This window comes from Malaya genurostris, chromosome 1, assembly GCF_030247185.1.
Source record: "Malaya genurostris strain Urasoe2022 chromosome 1, Malgen_1.1, whole genome shotgun sequence".
NCBI classification, from domain to species: domain Eukaryota; kingdom Metazoa; phylum Arthropoda; class Insecta; order Diptera; family Culicidae; genus Malaya; species Malaya genurostris.
Window position 1 is genome coordinate 33577826 of NC_080570.1, and position 17703 is coordinate 33595528.

The 17703-nt window shown below is 38.5% G+C and overlaps 1 protein-coding gene across 1 annotated transcript in view; it reads left to right on the forward strand.

Annotated features, from left to right (window-relative positions):
• Positions 1–17703, forward strand: part of LOC131436312 (peripheral plasma membrane protein CASK-like) — a 582446-nt gene that overhangs the window by 548293 nt on the left and 16450 nt on the right. Inside the window, exons 2-6 of the mRNA XM_058604978.1 lie at positions 7811–8002; positions 8078–8311; positions 9260–9289; positions 12163–12270; positions 12355–12493. Coding sequence (XP_058460961.1) covers positions 7811–8002; positions 8078–8311; positions 9260–9289; positions 12163–12270; positions 12355–12493 — 703 coding nt within the window. The remainder of the gene's footprint in view (positions 1–7810; positions 8003–8077; positions 8312–9259; positions 9290–12162; positions 12271–12354; positions 12494–17703) is intronic.

Consider the following 17703-nt stretch of genomic DNA (forward strand, 5'->3'; position numbering starts at 1 on the left):
TAGTATTTGGTTCTACGATTGTTAGCAAAGCTCGCAAATCCTCCCACATATTTAAGCGATATCTTAGTTGGATAACCAAAACTACATTGAATCTTCCTTCGACAGGATATGAAGAAGGAATCGCGTCTTGTGGTTGTAAATTTGTTTTTTTTTAATTTGCAAACGGATTTAAGCAGAGTAACGGTCAAAATTTTGCTTGTGCATCAAGAAAATTCATACTATTCGCTCTCAAAGTTATCGAGATTGATGAATGAGGCCAAATTAACTGTTACTAATGCAGTAAAAATATTCATCTGTTACAAGCGAAACCCCAACTTCTCCATCGAAGAAATGTAGTCTACAATCGTTCATCGAACTAAATAGCTAGCAGGACTGTCGACTTACAAGAAATTGTTGACTATGATTTGTGCGATAAGCGAATGAAGTCGGTCACTCACTCATTCTCATTTGAAAAAATTTTGATCCTACCACCACTGAAGTTTCCATCTCCTGACTTTCGTTTTCTTTCTCAGAGATCTTACAAGAATTGAATGATTCACTATTCACATCATTCTTGCACCTAATGGATTGCCTTGATCCTGGATTGTAATAATCAAGTACTGAAAAGTTTCCCGCGTGTTAAACTTGTTATAAATACATTTGCCAAGAGCCTTTCCCAGAAAGATGGTGACGCCCCCTATTTTCGACTCATTGTCAACCTGTTGATAATTTTGAATTTACTGCCCACTAAAATTAATCTAGTGCCCACTGGTGGGCTTTAGGGAACTACTTCGGGAATCACTGGCATAGATGGTGGTTTGCCAAATTTGTCCGCGTCCTTTGTCTTTTTTTCGATTTTATTTGTAAGCAATAAAATTGTTCCACTAGAACAATATGCGTAGTTTTATTGATCTATCAAGCATATCCTCTGTCTAAATATGCTGTTTTGATTCTTCATATTATATAGTCTGAGCAAGTCTCGAATCCTTCGAATGGCTAAATCTGAGTTATTCTTGATTGAAACGTTTTGGTTGTTTTAGATATTTTTAGTTCAAATAGTTGACCTGTCTGGTTATCCACTGTGGATCAGGGTCATTTCGCCGAAAGCCATTTTGCTGAAAGCCGTTTCGTCGAAAGTCATTTCGCGCGAAAGCCTTTTCACCGAAAGGGTCATTTCGACGATTCCTGAAATTGTCTTAATATTATAATTGGAATTGATTTAAAATAAATACAAATGAAAGATAATACGTTAACGCCCGTTTTGTTGACCTATTCGGCGAAATGGCGTTCGGCAAAACGACTTTCGGCGAAATGACCCGCACCCATCCACAGTGATAGTCAGATATGAGCTAGGAGATTGGACAAGACAAGTTCAAAATTTGTCTTGGAGCGGTTAGGATGAGAGTAGTTTCAGGTGCAATAATTAAATGCGAAAATAATCAAATATAAATTTCGAATAAGCCAACTATCGACTTTTTTTATTATTTTCATAGAACCGCTTTTTACGACTAATTGATTTTTAAATAAAATAACTGCATATTGCTCTCTCGGTAACCGGCTGCCTAGAGATTGAGGAACACAAACTATATGATTAATAACTAACATTTTGTCAGAAATTTACCAAAGCATTTCGACTGTTTCAAATCAGACGCCTACTATAAATAAGCTGGTTTGTTTTTATTTGGTGGATAATTTCTTGGTATTTAACATTTAAATATGATTTCGGGCTTATGGCAACCACGACTGTTTTTCACAAAGGTCATTATGGAGGTCTAATTTTCGATAACCTTTTCAATCATTTGAGGCCGTATTTCATCAATGACACGTTGAATATTGGTTTCCAAAGCATTAATCACACAAAAAATAATCGAGTGGCGTCAAATCACGTGCCGGAAACTGATAGAAACTGAAAATAAACGTCTCCTCGTCGTATTAAAATTACCTTATCTTACAGCCTTACTACTCGAGTAATGCAAAAACCCAGTCACAGAATGTTTGTTAGTTCGTGCTCGTACAGAATCATGAAACCACAGCAAAACAAAATGACGCAGGAAAACTTTCCTTTTTTTTTCCCGTTAGAAGCTGGAGCAGGAGCTTTTCAAAAAGTCTTCGCAGTTCTGCAGCACGCAGCTCATCCAACAGCTCCCGTGAGAAACTGTTTTACGGACCATAAAAAACGATGAACAAAATCGTCGAACTTCCTCCGTCCTTCCGTCCACAAACGCCCACACCCCACCGAGCTTTGCTGTTGGCCCATCGGCCGGGAAAACGATGAACCTCGAATGTGTGATTGTTACAACACCTGCCCGATAAAAACGAAGACAAAGAGAGACACCACGGATAGAACAAAATTCCTGCTGGTTCACAATTCGCGCACGGGAACTGGGGGTGCTGCCGGTGGTGGTGAAGCCGATAATGGACACCTTCCTGAGGACTAGAGAGCAGAAAAATGCCGTTCGGCACCGGTGCAAAACAAAAACGAACCATTTCCTGCATCCGGGGGCTGAGGATCAAACAAAACAATAGCCGAAAAAAAAGAAGACATCTCCCAGACCGAAAACAGATCCCAGGAAAGACATTATATATGCTTTATTTGCATATTGTCTTAGATCTTCGGGAAAAAAAGAAAATGTTTTTTCGAGACGAAGAGGCCCTTTTTGAAAGCTAGATAAATGGCTGAAAGCAACCCATTCGAGTTTGATTTGAATTTCAGACTAGATACTCAAAGTTGTAATCAGATTGCCAATGATGGAGATGTAAAAGGATGCTGTTGAAAGACGGTTGAGATACTTGATTTTTAAGGAAACTTTTTCAAACCGATCCAAAAGGAGGGCCCTCGAGAAGGCCACTTGGCTGGGGCGAAGGTTGCAGTAAGGGACTGAAAGTAGGTACTCGGTGTGGGAATTGGATCATGTACTACAAATTTGCAGGTGAATGAGGCTTTATTTGGTATAGCAATATTTTAATGCTGGAATTTGAAAAATTGTCATCACTAGTGCACAAAAGCACAGTTTAAAAATCACTCGTAGAAACTATTATTAGATTTTGAATTGTCATCAATCCAATTGTTTTGAAAAAATTTAAATTTTTGAAATATTGGGATTGGAATTCTGGAATACTTGGGATTCTCAGGATATCAGGATTATCGGAATTCTAGAGATTACCGTGATTTTTAGGCATTATCGAATTTGTCGGAATTCTTTGGATTTTCGTGATATTTGTTATACTTGGAATTCTCAGTATTCCTGAGATTCTTATGTTGGAATTGGGGATTCTCGGTCTTATTATGAAATGCTCGGGATTTGGGGAACTGTCGGGATTGCGAGAATATCGGGATTTTAGAATTTCTGGGGTTTGTCTGGATTCTTGGGATTTCTATGACTCTTATACATGGGATTCCCAGGGTTCATGAGATTCTTGGGTTAATTGACATTCTCGTGATCTCTTATTGAGTTTCTCGGTATTGTCGTGATGGTCGGGATTGTTTGAATTCTTCGAATTCTCGGAAGTTGGGATTTTTGGGATTCTTGGGATACTCGGTATTGTTGTAAATGTCAGGATTGTCGGAGCTCTCAGGATGTCGGGACTATCGAATTTGTCGAAATCGGAGTACTTGGGACTCTCAAGATTGTCGGGATTTTCGGAATTCTTTCCCTCTCCGATTATCGGGATTCTCGGCATTGTTGGAATAATCTAATTTGTCAAAATTCTTTGGATTGTCGTGTTATTTAGTTTTCTCAGTAATCTTGAGATTCTTGCGATATTTGAGATCCTTGCGATTCGCGGGAATTTCGGAACTATCGGAGGTGTCGGGATTGTCGGATTTCTAAAATTCCAGATTGTTGGGATTCTTTGAATTTTCGAGATTCTAAGGATATTCAGATTCGGGCGGGTAATGAGATTTTCGGTACCGTCGACATGATCGAGATCGTTGGATTCTCGGGATTCTTGGGAATTCGGAAAGATTTTCGGAATTCTCGGTACTATGACGATTATGGAGTATATCTAAGTTTTGGAAACTCTAGAGATATTCTCGGGATTGATGGAACAATCGGGGTTGTCAAAGTTTTCGGGATTGTCGGAGTTTTCAGGACTGTCGGAATTCTCGGTATTGTAGGTATCGTCGGGATTCTCAGTATTCTTGAGATTCTTTTGATTCTTGGGATTATAGAGATTATTGAGAAGCTTAGGAATTCTTGGAATTGCGGGATTGTCGAGGCTTTTGTAATTTTCGAGACTTTTGGGGTTCTCGAAATTCTCTGGTTTGTCGAAATTCTTCTGATTCTTAGGACTCTTGGAGTTCTCAAGATATTTGGGATTCTCGGTATTGTCCAGATTGTCTGAACTTTCATAATTGTCTGGATTATTGGAATTTCCGGCCTGTCGAAATTGCTGGCATCGTGTTTGTCGGAATTTTTGGGACTCTTGGAATTCTCAGTATTCTTGAGACTATATGGATATTTGAGATTCTTGGGGATTGTCGGAATTTTTGAGATTCTCGGGAAGTGTCGCAATTCTACAAAATCCTGAAATTGTCGGTATTCTTAGTGTGATCAAGATTGTCAGGGGATTATTGAAATAATAAGAATTGTTGGAGTTTCTGGGATTTTGGGAATTCTTGTCATTTTTGGAACTCTTGAGAGCGTCGTGATTGGCGAAATCGTCGAGAATGTCTGGTTTATCGGAGTTGTCGAGGTAATCAAGCTTGTTCGAAATTTTTTTAAATTATCGCGATTGTGGAAATTCTCGAAATTTTTGAAATTCTCGAGATTTTTGCGATTGTCGGAAATTTCGGAACAGTGGAACAGTAAAGATTATCGGAATTGTGAATTCTCTCACCTTTGTGACTATCGGAATTTTGTTGGAATCCTCGAGAGTGTCGGAATGCTATAAATTCTCGGAATCGTCGAGATTCATGAGATTCTGAAGCTCTTGAGAAAAACGGATTTGTTGGGATTGTAAGAATTGTAGGAATTCTAGAGAATGTCAGAATTCTAGAAGTTCTCAGAATTTTCGAGAATCATTGGATTCTTGAAAATTTTGAGAAAATCCGGTTTGTCGGGATTGTCGAAATGCTCGAGAGTGTCGGAATTCTAGAAATTCTCGGAATTGTCGAGATTCATGGGATTCTTGAAACTCTTGGAAAATTGAGAAAATCGGGTTTGTCGGGATTCTCAGAATTGTCGGAATTCTCGAGTGTGTCGGAATTCTAGAAATTGTCAAGATTCATGGGATTCTTGAAACTCTTGAGAAAATCGAGTTTGTGGGAATTGTCATAATTGTCGGAATTCTCGAGAGTGTCGGAATTCTAGAAATTCACGGAATTGTCGAGATTCATGGGATTCTTGAAATTCTTGGAAGATCGGGTTTGGCAGGTTTGTCGGGATTGTCAAGATTATCGAGTTAGTCGGAATTGTTAGGATTCCCGGGAATGTTGGAGCTCTAGAAATTCTCGGAATTGACGGGATTCTTGGCACTCTTGGGATTCAATTATGGTTGTTTGTTGATTTTTTTCGGTTGGGATTCTTGGGATGGTCGGGATTGTTGGAATTGTTTAACTTGCTGGGATTTTATGAAATCTTGAGATATTTGGGATTGTCATGATTTATCATGTCATTGGCATAGATTCTTGGGATTGTCATGATTATTGGAATTTTATTGAATTTTTGCGATTTTCGGGATTGTCAAGGTTATTGAGTTTGCGGCGATTGTTCCGACTATCTGAATAGTAGGAATTTTAGAGATTCAGGGGACTTTCTTGGAGTTCTCTGGATATATGAGCTTCTTGGGATTCTCGAAACTGTCGGGATTGTGAGTATTTTTGGAATTATCAAGATACTTGGAATTCTCACTATTCTCGGGATTTTCAAGATTCATGGGATATCTGAGATTCTCGGGATTCTCGGGATTGTCGAGAATGTCGGGAATCTTTTGAATCTTTGGATTTTCGGAATTGTCTGAATTTCCGGAATTTTCGGGATTGTCGAAAGTCTTGAAATTTTGACGATTTTTGGGATTCTTGTGGTTCTTGAAACTCTCAAGAATCTTGAGATTATTTGTTTTTTTTTTTTGGATTCGATATTCGGGATCGTTGAAATTTCTTAGATTCTTAGGATTTTCGGAACTCTCGTGATTGTTGTGATTGTGAGAATTGTCGAGATTGGTGGGTTTATCAAAATTGTCGGAATTGTTGAGTTTGTCGGGATAGTTGGGATTCTTGGATCTTCTAGGATTTTCGGAATTATCCGGATTGTCGGAAATTTCGGAATTATCCGGATTGTCGGAAATTTCGGGACCAACTTGGATTTCTTGGGATTCATGGGACTCTTAAGGTTTTAGGGGTTGTCGGGGGTGATCGAGACTATAAGGGTGGTCGTTATTATCGAGTTTTTCGGAACTCGTGGGATTCTCGAAATTCTCAGTGTTCTTGAACATCTTGGAATATTTGCGATTCGTAGGATTGTCGAGATTACTCCTACAAACCAGTTGTCGTATGTTCGACTCCGGCCTGGAAGGATTCTTATTGTCAGTAGGATCCTAGCACTAGACATGCAATGGTTCCGTACGCTAAGAATCGGCTGCGTAGTTTGTTGAAACAGAAGGTCAAATTCCACGAAAAGAATGTCAAGGCTTGGGTATAGTCGAGATTTTAGGGGTACTCGGAATTTTCGGCTTAGTCGGAATTCTTTAAATTCTCTAGACAAACCCGATTTTCTCAAGAGTTTCAAGAATCTAATGAATCTAAAAAATTCTGAGAATTTCTAGAATTCCGACACTCGGGAATTCCGACGATTCTGGCAATCCCGACAAACCCGATTTTCTTAAGAGTTTCAAGAATCCCATGAATCTCGACAATTCCGAAAATTTCTAGAATTCCGTCACTCTTGGGATTCTTAGTATTCTTGAGATTCTTAAGATATTGAGGATTCTTGAAAATCTTGATTTTGTCCAAATTGTTAATAAGCGGATGATCAGTTCCATAACGTCGATATTTGTAGTCATTCAAGTAAGGGGTTTGGTAGCTCTTGGACTACTTTCATTTTTTACGTTTGAGCCGACGGCAAAAAAGTGACTACAATCTGTTAGTGGCCAATATGCTGTCAGTTTGCTTCGTTCCTTCGGCACGTCGGGAAGGGCATTGCATTTTGGTGCAAACAAGTGATATTTGTAAACAGCAATTACTTTACGTCTGCTAAGCGGATTATGCTGATCTACGAGGTGGCATTGGCATTCCAACATAATCTGCTTATGCACTGATGTGTCGAAGGCGAAACACAAACAAATCATCGGTATTGGCGCTCTTCCAATAAATTCTGGTGACAATTGATTCTTAACCATAGTGACTATCATGCTGTCAAAATCTTTCATTAGAATTGAAATGGTATTAATGCCAAGTGTAAGAAAAACGGTGTTTCTGTAATGCATTGGAAGATGGCATTTTGGTCAAGTGTTGCTTCAGAAAATATATATTTTGCGGTGAAGTTCAACTTTTCGAAGAAATGTTCCATCAGCTTCTGAGAAAAACTACAATAAATACTTGATGTCATTTTGCATTGAAGATGCAGGAATATATTCCTTTGAAACGTCGGCCTTTGACGCAATAAAATCGTGAAGCTTGACGGAGAAGCTATCGTTCAATAAATTAATTTCGAAGAACATCTTCTTGAGCTCATGTCACGTGAATTTGCTTGATCATGTCACGTGAATTTGCTACAATGAAAATCAATACCGCGTGATCAAAATAAACATGCCCTTTAAGTAAATGCACAATTGAAAACTAGCATAACTAATTCCTTCGCCGTTTTTTTCTCTCTTCTATTCCTCCCGATAGGCTCTATTGCACACGCATGACGTGGTAGCTAGAGAAGTATACGGCGAGGAAGCTCTACGGGTAACACCACCACCGATCGCACCCTACCTGAATGGAGGCAACGACGACATCGACAACGGCGACGCCGCCGACCAGCAGCACGTCACGCGTGTCCGGCTGGTGCAGTTCCAGAAGAACACCGACGAACCGATGGTGAGTAACCAAACAATTAACCAACAGTCCAGTCCGTTCGGGGACATGTTTACTCACGCGACAATCTAATTTCAGGGCATAACGTTGAAGATGACCGAGGACGGTCGGTGCATCGTCGCCCGGATCATGCACGGTGGCATGATTCACCGGCAGGCCACGCTGCACGTCGGCGACGAAATCCGTGAAATCAACGGCCAACCGGTACAGCACCAGACCGTCAGTCAATTACAGCGAATGCTGCGGGATGCACGCGGATCCGTTACGTTCAAGATAGTTCCTTCATATAGAAGTGCCCCACCACCGGTTGAGGTAAGTACGGCCCTGGCCCAGGGCCGATGGGACGAACCCGGCACTAAACGAACCACAAAAGGTTGATGAGATTATCTTTGATTACGGACTGGGAGTTTTCTTCGTCCCGCAAGAAGCTCGTTGTTCCTTTCGCCAACACACAAGTGCATTATCATTCCTCGAAGGGGTTTGCTATCACAACGAATCAGGAAAATTCAATGCCGGATGAGGTTGTGGTCGTTTTTTTTCCCTATCTATCCAACCATCTATCGCCAAGTCAACTGGATTTTCAAGAATCTCTGCCTGAGGCTTGGTGTGCAAAATTCCATTCAATTTCTCTCCAATCTCCAATGTTGAAGACCAAACCAGTAGCCTCCAGAGGGTGTGTGCATCTTGCACTGCAAATTCGCTACAATTTGTTGGTGTCAGATTTTGCCGGAAGATAAATATAACTCCGTTAAATTTTCCAGCACGGCAGCGTCGGTTCAGTCAATTCTCCTCCCTTTGGAGTGTGCCAAGCATTCGAACGTTCTTCGAACCCATAGAAAAAACCCCGATACAAATTGATTACACTTTCTTCGATTCAAAGCTTCCACCCAAAACATGATTCAGGTCGCCCTTCTTGGCACCGACATCCGAAGATCCGAGCGCCCGATGTTGATGCTTTAACTTTCACAATTAGTAGAGCCTTTTCAAAAGAAAGTAATTTCAGCTGGTTTCAGAAGAAGAAGAAGGTCATCGCTTATTTAATCTAGCTCGAAAAACGAAAAAAAAACCGAAACGGTTTGCAAGTGAATTCCTTTTTGTCTGGTAGTTTATAAATGACTTATCGAAGCGGTTCGACGGGAACAGCTTCGGATTCGCATCCTGAAGGTGAGGTTATCTAATGGGATCTCTATTTTAATCTTCCTTTCGACTCTCAATGACGGCACTCGTTCGTGATAACGTTGGTTTGGGAAAACCGTGCAGCTGTTCAGGATAAGACCGGCGCCCGTTTTAGTAAGTATTTTTGTCGACTCTTGAACGAACTGTGGGAAATTCGAGGCATCTAAATTGTTCGATACGAAATTGATTTTCATTCATTTTTTCGGTTTTTGTTTTGTTTTGTTCGGAATATTGGATTCAGATCACTTACAGTGGACATTTATCATTGACTGTTCGCCCGATTGCTCTGCATGGTTATTATTTATGTATCGATACTTTCCATCATTAATCAGTAGATCTTATTTGTTTTTATTATCAAAAACACTAATTCATTTATTGTACCCGAGTCTCGTCATGGAAAGCAAAATTACGTTTGTATAAAACAGAAAAACAAAGTTGGCGGTGCGTAAAGTAAATTTCGCCTAAGGTGACCGTGGATAGAAGCCAAGAAAAATAAGTGTAAAAGTATTACTGAAACAATACTTTTTCATATAGTAATAGCATTGGTGAGTAGAAAGGAATGAAATAATAATATTTGTGTGCTGAAAGGAATACAGGTGCAAGAACAAATGCCATAGGTGCAAGAACAAATGATTGTGCCATAGAAGATAGTTTACTGTTTGATCTCGCTTGGTTCTTGACATTTTTCTTACATCACAAACTAAAAATAAAGCTGTTACATTGATGGATTAAGTATAGTAACACGAAATCAGAACAAACTCTGTTGCAATGGCTTTTTATATTAATTTTAATGTTTGAATATGAAGCTCCCATATTCTACATTTTCCATTTTGTCGACAACATCATCGTTTTCGGATAGGAAAGCAACCTCACCCAGAGAACAGTAAAGCTGCACTTGATGAGAGGGCTTGATGACAAATTGGCTGTTTGCTCTGAAAAGATTTATCATGCAAATTTGATGATATAATTTCATATATTGACGAAAATATTTTAGAACCTTACCTATTGATATCAAATTATTGGATCCAGTACAGTTTTCAAATTCCGTGGTATTGTTTTGAACCGACACTTCTGGCAGTTCTTCCACTGTTTGAACTGATAAGTCCTAAAACACACTCTATCAACGTATTCCATCTATTTTTCTATTGATTTTTGCAATAAGCGCTCACATTTCCTCTTTTTAGATGGACGAGGCATTTCGAAAGGATTGCAATACTTGAACTGTTTGTTTATTTTTTGCATTCCATAGCGACGGTAAATAAGACAACAGGGTCGCGGATAACTTGGAGGGGAAGCAATGTTTGAAATGGAAATAAGGGAAATGTTATAGTTTTAAAAAGTTTTGAAATTTTGGATGGTAACGTACGAAAGTAGTTTTGATCCGTAATTTTAACTATATCAATGTGCGACTAATTGAAAATAATGCAATTTTTAGTGCATTGCAAGGTTTTTTTTTTCTCTAATTATGTATGGCATCACTGCCAATATAAAAGGGTGGTATTACCAATACTAAAGCAGGCCGGCAAACTTTTCATCGTGGATTTTTGGAAATTTTCAAAACCAGAACTGTGAGTTATGCAAAGGTTTTATAATATAATGTTTAGATCAGAGGATAAGTTTACCGGTGAAGAACAACTCAAAAGTGTTTCCTAAAGCTTACTTATGTCACAGAGCTATAAACAGCAGTTGAAATCTTGAGGTTAGTGAAAAATAATAACATTCTAAGAAGAAACCTTCTAATGAAGGTCCGAAAAAGTTTTGCACAAATCATTCTTCAGAGTTGATAGTTTATTGTAAACAACTCGTTCGGACCTAACAGAAGTAAAGAAACCTAGCTTTGAGTATACCGGGCAAACGAGGCGATTACAGGTTTGTATGCAAGAGGCCGCCGCTTCCGACGGCGGGTGGGCGGCCAACTCAGATGGCGTCGCCTCGGCGGCTTTGTGCCGCCAAGCCATCTTGGGTTCGGTTATGTGGCTGCGCCACATCAGTTATACAGGAGGCACAATAACAACAAAAAGAATAATAATATGATGTATTCGAAATTACACTTTCGGCGAAATGACCCTTTCGGCGAAATGACCTATTCGGCGAAACGACTTTCGGTGAAATTACCCCAATTTTTCTAAGTTCCTAAGTCGATTTTTTTTAAAAATCAGATCTGGACGTTTCATGCATTTCTAAAACATCTGGCACCAAAAAAATTTTTTTTCTTCGGTTTTGATTTTTTTAAATCGATCGAACTGGAATATACATTATTGGAGATTTACAAGTGATTTTTCTACGGGACTAGGACGCATTTAAAATTTATTTTCACGAAAAAAAATACAATACATATTTCCGAAGTTTTTCACAAATAGTTAACACAAGTTACAAACTTTTGAAGCTGACTCAATCGTATTGTTCATAGGTTTGAAAATTTTACTAGCAGTAGTTTTCAAGCAGTGTCTACCATTGACTCATTTATTGGCTAACGATAAGAATCTTTGTATACTTATTTTGTCCGTTTTTAGAACTATAATTTATTCGAATGAAAAGAAAATCTAACTCATCAATAATTAATAACGAACCACTGTTCTAGTAATTCGATTAATTTTTTCAACCATCGAGTGTCAAAAACAACCCGGACGATATTAAATTACCAATTACTACTCACTTCAATTGAGTTTGATCAGTATTCCATTACTGACCCCAGCACCGAAATTCGCTGCTGCCATACTTTAAACCAATTTCCGTTCACCCTTCAATTGAGATTCAGGTCATACAATAGCGAATTATCTATTTATTGGTATCTTCATTTGCATGTAAAAAAAAATATTTTTCGTTTTTCGTTATCTCATATTCCAATTGGCAACGGGGGAGATTATTTACAGACCGAAGAGATAAAAGCAAAAAATCACCAATTATAGAAACACAGCAACTCCTCTATTAACCGGCATTTGTGTTTTCTCTCTTTCTCCACCCTGTCCCAATTTTCCACCCCCCTGGTTGATCAGATTTTCGTTCGTGCCCAGTTCGACTACGACCCGCTCGACGACGAGCTGATCCCGTGTGCCCAGGCCGGAATAGCCTTCCGTGTGGGTGATATACTGCAGGTAAGCAGCTTGCTGCCCGAAACGGTCTGGTCTCTTCAAATTTGATTATTTGTTTTTTTTTTATATTTGCATTCGCTTTCGTAGATCATCAGCAAAGACGATCACCATTGGTGGCAGGCACGGCACGACGCCGCCGGAGGTTCGGCCGGACTGATACCCTCGCCGGAACTTCAGGAGTGGCGCATTGCCTGCCAGTCGGCGGACAAAACCCACAAGGAACAAGGTAAGGAAAGACGAAGACTTGGCACGTTTCGTTTCGTTGGACACTGTTTAGACATCATCCGTTGTTTTGATGTATTTTTTTTTCGAATGGTCTGTAAAATGTTTACATGTATAAAGTCGGTATATTTTTAGTGTAAATAAACCTGTAAAAAACAATAAAATATATAACAAACTAAATGTTCTGGTCCCCTATAAAGGGCCACGTGCCACCTGAGCCAGTTTGTTCTGATTCCTGATTTCGTTAGCTGAGCTAATAATTTAGCGACCGCTGTGTCATTTCGTGTTTTGCGAAAATTGACCCACTCAATATTCGGAGCTCAGTTGAGAATTTGGAACAAAACCTAACGAGTTTAGGGGAAATAACTGTTTATTACAGTGCATAATGCATCGGTAAATTGCACTCGATACACTGTAAACATTGTCGCAGCAACTCGAGGAGTCTCCTGCGATGAATAATTATTCGTTCAATAATCGGCCGGATGCGGCTCAATAAACTCACTGGGAAAGCTACACTGAAAATAATTTGCACACAAGCATCATGTGCGAGGAATTTGAACACAGTTGACCGAATCAAGTGTTTTTGCTTGGTGAAAAATTAGGGCAACAGCAAACGAAAATGGAAAGATATTTTTACTCTCTCTCTACCGGCTTTTATGGTCAGTCGAATCGATTCATTATCGTTGGTGTGGGATTTCTCTTCAAAGTAAATACCCACTTAGAAAAAAACGTTCAACGGTGGTCCTTCATTGGTCCAATACGTTGGATCATTGGTCCAATGAAAGTCCAATCAATCGTTCAACGGGAGGCCAACACGGGTCCTTCGTTTGCCGATTTTGAAACAGACCGTTGAACCGAATGCCATTTTTTTCGTTCAACAAATCCGGCAGACAGAGGTCCATTGTTGAGCCATTTTTAACATGAGGAGTTGGAGCCCCGTTGGACTAGTTTTACTGCAGAATTTCTGAAGTTTTCTCCACTCATTTGTTTAAACTAACAATACATACCTGCACAATACTTCTACTTCACGTAGAATAACAACAAATTTTCTTTCTATGTAAAGGTAACACTTTATTTTCACACTATTTTTGTAAGAGAAAAAATAACAACAAACCGTTCCAGCAAATTGAACGAATATTTCGTGCAATATATCGTTCAACAAGCGCTCAAAAATCAACAAAATTGAACGGCCTGCTGAGAGGGTATTGACAGATGGTCAGTAGGCCATGCCAAAATACCGTGAAGTGATAGATTTGCAAGGAGTTCAGACTACTCGAGAAAGAGTATGCAATTTATAGCCAATTTATACAAATAATATTGTATTTCTATTTCCGAAACAATTTTTACCGAGAATAAAATAACCTTATTCTCAAGTTAATATAGGATTATTTTACCAGTATGCTTCTCATGAGCACAAACGCCTTGTGCTTTTGCGGATTACTCAACATTCAATCAACGAATTGTGATAAAATCGATTACAATGTGTCCGCTCTAAGAAGCAATACCGCAGCAAAATAGTTCACCAATTGTTCAATACAGCTGTTATAGCAACGCAAAAACTCGAAGCGAATGCACCTATTTTCATCTTCCCTTTGGAGTCAATGGATCGAGCAGCAGAGATGCCAGGTAAAAATTTCAAAAGTTTAGACAAGGTTTCAAAAGTCGGTAAATCCGAAAAAAATGTCTGCAGTAAAAAAAAAGGTCGCAGCAATTTCAGTAAGTCTGTAAATTTTGACGAAAGTCTGCAAAAAACTCGATTCTCAAAAGTCTGCAGCACTCTATACGAAATCTGCAGATTTACACACAAATCTGCAGATCTGGCATCTCTGTCGAGCAGAGACAGCAAATCTCACGTTAGCATCATGTGTGAAACACTTGCACTATTACACTATATAAAACACTTAAAATTCATGAAAATTTCACTCAGCAGCGGATATTTAGTGGAAACGTGCTACATTGTTATTTGAAATGCACCTCAAAATGAAAAGAATTATCGTTACCTTTAGATATCGTGTGAATTCGTTATGAATGTCACATTGTTCTCCAAATAGATTTCAATTGAATCACGGTTGACCGAATCAAGTGTTTTTCACATACATTAATGAAGTATTTTACGCACGTTATTTGATTCAATAGCAAAACACGTCAAATCCCAAGGAAAAACACATCTGAGCTTAGCGAAAAAGAAATTCATCTTGAATTTGCACATGAAATCTTAGAACATTTGTTTTAAAATGAAAAAGCATATTAAATTGAAGGGTTACTTACATACGAATCGATCGTGCCAATTTTTATCAGTGTAATGATTTCTGACAGCTCACTTATAACCACAAATCATGGATGCCATTTATACAGATCTATCTGTATTATACAGATTTGTACATACGCTTACAGAATACAGATTTGATACAGATTTTCTAAATTTAAAACGGATTTCCCAAGAAGCAAAAAAAAGCTTTTTCGTATGAGCAATTACTATTTGATTGCAGTGACGAGAAGCAAAGTCTTGGCATTACATTCCTTTTGTGGAATTTAATCTTTCTGTTCCAACCAGAGATGCCAGATATTTTCATAGAAAATCTGTATTGCTATGTATAGAATCTGATCGCGAGACGAGAATAAGCGACCGTTTGTTGCTTCAGAGAGAATTCCCACAGCAGCGAGCTAACCTTTGATTCTCAGACAAGTCATCGGGAGAAATTCGCTCTCGCATTTGTGTCTATTCTATGTTAAATGAACCATGTCGGATTTTGGTTGCTGCGATGATATTCGTCTCTTTTTGATAGCACTGATTGAATCGTGTGAAGAGTTGCTAGTGAGCGTTCTTTGATACGATAAAAGCCATCCTTGGTTTCAAATTATAATACAAATGGATTTCACAACTGATTTCCATATTAATTTGTTATTTGTCCGTTGATTGAAAGACTTTTATTTCATCACTGGAATTAAATACTAAAACATAGCTCAGACAGAAAAGTTGATTTTTTTCTTTTCTACTTTTTGTGAGATCTGTATAAATCTGTATTAAATTGAGGAAATCTGTACAAAATCTGTATTCTGTATTAAATCTGTATGAGCATGTAAAAATCTGTATAATACAGATAAATCTGTATAAATGGCATCTCTGGTTCCAACAGACAGATGGAAAAAATTAATGCTCTTTGAATCTACCATTCTGCAGCCATAATGTGTTGGAATAACATCTCTTAACATCATTTTATTGTTGAAATTTAATTTTACTATTGCATACAGATAAATACAGATTTTTTTACAGAGTAATACAGATTTGCTATGAAAATATCTGGCATCTCTGCCACAAACACACATTTGCATTTTGAAATTAGTTTGTTTTCGTCACGAAACACTTTCCATCAAACAGTTTTATGTACGATTCAGACGATCAGTCAATTTCCGTCAACGTTACGAGCTCACCTGTAGTTTAGTTTAGTTGAAAGCTGTCATTCTATGGAGCTTTCTATACCTTAATTGACGTCAAGAGTCTCTGCCTAGAAATTAAAAACCGCTGGGATATTTCGTGATAGAAACAAACATCATGGCCCTTATTACCGTTCTCACTTCCACTTTCACATTCACTTCACTTACATGTCACTTCACTTGATTTTACCTATTACCGGTATCACGCATAGTGAAGTGATCACTGTGGTAGAAAAAAACTAATTTTTTCCATAAAATGTTGGTGGCGTGATGTTCATAATGACATCAAGTTCATTCAAGTAATTACTTTTGTCTCTGAAGCAACTTCCGTAATAAGGACCTACATTCACTTCACTTGATTTCCACCGTGAAGTGATACCCATAATAAGGGTCACAGTCACTTCACTCGGTTTTCACCGTGTAGTGACACCGGTAATAAGGGCCCATATGTTATTCGGTTAAAGTACGATTCACACGTTTTATCAGGTGACCACCGTTACAGGCAATGAATGGTAATGGAAAGGAGCTGTTTGTAACACTTATTAAAACACTATGTCAACCTTACGGAACGTCATTACGTCCGGTACGTGTATTAGTTTCAATAATGAAAGTATTAAACTAATCTAAAGTTCCGTCAACGTTGACGGAAATTGGCTGATCGTCTGAATCGCACTTAAAACTGTTTTATGTTTCAAAATGGCGATCGTGCATTTGTGGTTGTAAGTGAGCTGTCAGAAAAATCAATATCAGCTGTTTTCCAATGAAGGGCGAATCCTTACATTGACAGCAAATGGAGAAAAACGTTGATGAATGTTTCGACATTGGTTTCAAAGCCTAATTAGAAATCATGGTATTTTCTTAGATCATTTTTTGATTAGTCGATGAAGTGTTGGTTTATCTTTAAAAGGCATGCTCATTTTACCACTTTCCTTCTATATCCACTGAATAAATCAACATAAAAAGATTTTCACCCTTCTTCGATTTGTTTACTTTTATACTTCCTGTGTGAATTATGAAGTTACGCCCTTGCGCCTTTCTCGTGACATTGGTTCGTTTTCGCAACTAAGACAAAGTAAGCGAGTAATTTGATCGTCCCATTTACTATTTCCAGTAGTGAAAGATCCGGAAACCATCTAAAATAAAGAAAACAAATAGTTTCGCCCTTCCTTACTAGCAATTAAAGTATCGCCCTGTTTGTTGGCATGGAACACGAAGGGCGAAACTTACCTAAACAAGTGGAATGACAGTTTCACTCTATATAGTTCTTTGTATGACTAAGATTGAGATTTTTGTAGTATCCAAATTTTAAGGCAAAATTGTAGGGTTTTGAAGCATTTATTTTATTGGTAGGTGAGAGAAATTCGGTTTGTTTTCTTTTGTAAGATTAGCCTTTCTTTGAAAAACATCTGATATGAGATGACTACCAGGAGCTGGGAAAAAAGGGGGGTACCGTCACCTGAAGTGTGAAGTTACCCAGTAAATTCGAACATCGGACGAATCGTGCTCGAAGATTACGATCACTTTTCGAATAAGATCGACGTAAACACGGTGTCTCGCTAGAGCAAAAGAGTGAAGAAGACAGCTTACACATTAATTTTTTTTCGCTAAATCTCGGCAAAATAATTGCCGAGATTGGCACCGCCGAGTACTCGGTAGTCTCAGCAATTTCAAATTTGACTAACGTCAGTATTTATCGAAATTGTCAGCAAAAAGTTTACTGTTTGTTCGGTGTAACCTTTACTGAGTGTGCGGCAAATGCAACGAAGTGAAAATTATGAA